Source organism: Limulus polyphemus, unplaced genomic scaffold, assembly GCF_000517525.1.
Source record: "Limulus polyphemus unplaced genomic scaffold, Limulus_polyphemus-2.1.2 Scaffold2692, whole genome shotgun sequence".
Classification (NCBI taxonomy): Eukaryota; Metazoa; Arthropoda; class Merostomata; order Xiphosura; family Limulidae; genus Limulus; species Limulus polyphemus.
Genome location: NW_013668302.1, coordinates 112,421 through 115,503, shown reverse-complemented (window position 1 = coordinate 115,503; position 3,083 = coordinate 112,421). Strand labels below are relative to the sequence as shown.

The window sequence follows — 3,083 nt, the reverse complement described above, 5'->3', positions numbered from 1 at the left end:
AGTAACCAAAATAGGATTCTGCTTGTTCTTTAGCAGTAGAATAACCAAAAAATGATTCTGACATATCATCAGCTGTAGAGTAAGCAAGATTTGATTCAGATTGTAAAGTTTCAGTTTGACTAAGATCTGCATCAATAAAAGATTTGCTTATGTCACACAAAGATGTTGTATTTTCCAGAAATAAGCTATCATGTTCCTTTTTTGCTTCTGGAATGTTTATGATCTCATAATCATCAAGAGTAGAATTTTTGGATTTTTCTTCCAAATAATAGTTTTCTTCCAACTTTTTCAAGCTATTTCCATGCATTTTGGTGGTACAGTTGGCTGTAGAATTCAGCTCTATTACTTCATAGTCTTCCTCACACAAAACTTCAGACCATCTTGGCTGTTCTCCAAAATATTCACACACTATAAAATCGGCCTCATCTTCACTTTCAACATCAGCCCCTAATGATTCACTCCCAGAATGACTTTCATCAGAATCCATTTCTAATTCATGTTCTTCCTCTGTTCTACTTGACAGACAAGCAAAGTTTAAATCTTCAATGTAATCCATTTCCAATTCATGTTCTCCCCCTATTCTGTTTGAAAGACAAGCAGAGTCATGGTCTTCTATTTTCTCTGACAAACTAGAAATTAAATTTTCAGTATTAACCTTCTCATACAGCTCCAAACCATGCTCTTGCATTTTTTTGTCTGACAGAATTGCAGAATTGAAATCATAACCATTCTCACATATGTCCAGTGCCAAGTCATGTTCTACATCTGTTTTGTCTGACAAACTTGCAATTTCTAAATATTCATCATCAGCTTGTTTATAAAGTTCCAATTCATTTTCTTTCTTTATTCCTTCTGACAGTCTGGAAGATTTTAAATCATAAATATCATCCTTCTCATGCATTTCTAGTCCATATTCTTCATCTATTCTGTCTGATGAAGTAAAATATTTTAAATCCTTCTCCTCATCCTTCTCACATAGTTCAAATTCATATGCTTCACCTATTCTGTTTGACAAACTATGATATTCTAAATCCCCAAGTTCGTTCTCTTCATACAGTTCTAGTTCAGGTTCTTCTCCTGTTCTGTTTGATAAACTACAACCTTTTAAGTCACCAACATCATCCTGCTCATACAATTCCAATTCATGTTCTTTTACTCTTTTCTCTAACTGACTGACAAAGCAGGAATTAGCAACATCTTCACATACATTCAGCCCTAGTCCAGGTCCTTCTCCTATTCTCTCTGATAAACTAGAATATTTTAAATTCTGAACATCATCCTCTACACATAGTTTATATTCATTTTCTTCCTCTATTCTGTCTGACACACTAGCATATTTTAAATCCTCAATATTATCCTGCATATATAGTTTATATTCATATTCTTCCTCTATTCTGTTTGACAATCTAGCAGATTCGACATTCTCAATGTCATCCTGCATATATAGTTTCAATTCATATTCTTCCTCTATTCTGTTTGACAATCTAGCAGATTTTATATTCTCAATGTCATCCTGCATATATAGTTTCAATTCATTTTCCTCCTCTATTCTGTTTGACAATCTAGCAGATTTTAAATCCTTAATGTTTTCCTGCATATATAGTGTCAATTCATTTTCTTCCTCTGTTCTGTTTAACAATCTAGCAGATTTTAAATCCTCAGAATCCTCAGTGTCATCCTGCATATATAGTTTCAATTCATTTTCTTCCTCTATTCTGTCTGAAAATCTAGCAGATCTTAAATCTTCCATGTCATCCTGCATATATAGTTTTAATTCATTTTCTTCTTCTATTCTGTCTGACAATCTAAAATATTCTGAATCCTCATCCATTTCACACAGTTCAAATTCATGTTCTTCATCTATTCCACCTGACAAACTGACATACTTTAAATCCTGGACATCAACTTCCTCATACTGTTCTGATTCAAATTCCTCTTCTATTCTATCTGATAAACTAGCAGACTGTAAATCCTCTGTCACAATATTATCTGTGTGAAATATTTCTCTCTCATTACTATAATCATCCTTCAAAATATCCCCTGTTACAATGCTCACCAATATTCTTTTTTTTATTTTAAACTGATGTGTTTCAAGTTGAGTCCCATCCTGCCTTTCTGTTTCAAGCTTGGGTACAGAACTGGTTTCAGGATATCTCTCTTCCTTCACGTCTGTTTGAAGCTTATAAACAGAAACAGTTTCAGGTTGTCTTACTTCCTTCCTATCTGTTTCAAGCTTGTGTACCAAACTGATGTCAGGGTGCCTCTCTTCCTTCCTGTCTGTTTCATGCTTGTGTACCAAACTGGTGTCAGGGTGCCTCTCTTTCTTCACATCTGTTTCAAGCTTGTGTACCAAACTAGTGTCAGGGTACTTCTCTTCCTTCCTTTCTGTTTCAAGCTGGTGTATAGAACTGGTGTCAGGGTGCCTCTCTTCCTTCCTGTCTGTTTCAAGCTTCTGTGCCAAACTGGTATCAGGGTGTCTCTCTTCCTTCATGTCTGTTTCAAGCTGGTGTATAGAACTGGTGTCAGGGTGCCTCTCTTCCTTCCTGTCTGTTTCAAGATTGTGTACCAAACTGGTGTCAGGGTGCCTCTCTTCCTTCCAGTCTGTTTCAGGATTGTATACCACACTGGTGTCAGGGTGCCTCTCTTCCTTCCTGTCTGTTTCAAGATTGTTTACCAAACTGGTGTCAGGGTGCCTCTCTTCCTTCCTGTCTGTTTCAAGATTGTATACCACACTGGTGTCAGGGTGCCTCTCTTCCTTCATGTCTGTTTCAAGCTGGTGTATAGAACTGGTGTCAGGGTGCCCCTCTTCCTTCCTGTCTGTTTCAAGATTGTGTACCAAACTGGTGTCAGGGTGCTTTTCTTCCTTCCAGTCTGTTTCAAGATTGTACACCACACTGGTGTCAGGGTGCTTCTCTTCCTTCCTGTCTGTTTCAAGCTTGTGTATAGAACTGGTGTCAGGGTGCCTCTCTTCCTTCATGTCTGTTTCAAGTTTGTGTGTCAAACTGGTGTCAGGGTGCCTCTCTTCCTTCCTGTCTGTTTCAAGATTGTGTACCAAACTGGTGTCAGGGTGCCTCTCTTCCTTC

At 37.3% G+C, this 3,083-nt stretch overlaps 1 protein-coding gene across 1 annotated transcript in view; it reads right to left on the bottom strand.

The window, feature by feature from the left end:
• The window catches only part of LOC106467650, a gene marked incomplete at its 3' end in the record, with an annotated part of 86,460 nt that overhangs the window by 31,992 nt on the left and 51,385 nt on the right, over nucleotides 1-3,083 (bottom strand). The window contains exon 14 of the mRNA XM_022395846.1: nucleotides 2-3,079. Within this exon, the coding sequence (XP_022251554.1) occupies nucleotides 2-3,079 (3,078 nt within the window). The remainder of the gene's footprint in view (nucleotide 1; nucleotides 3,080-3,083) is intronic.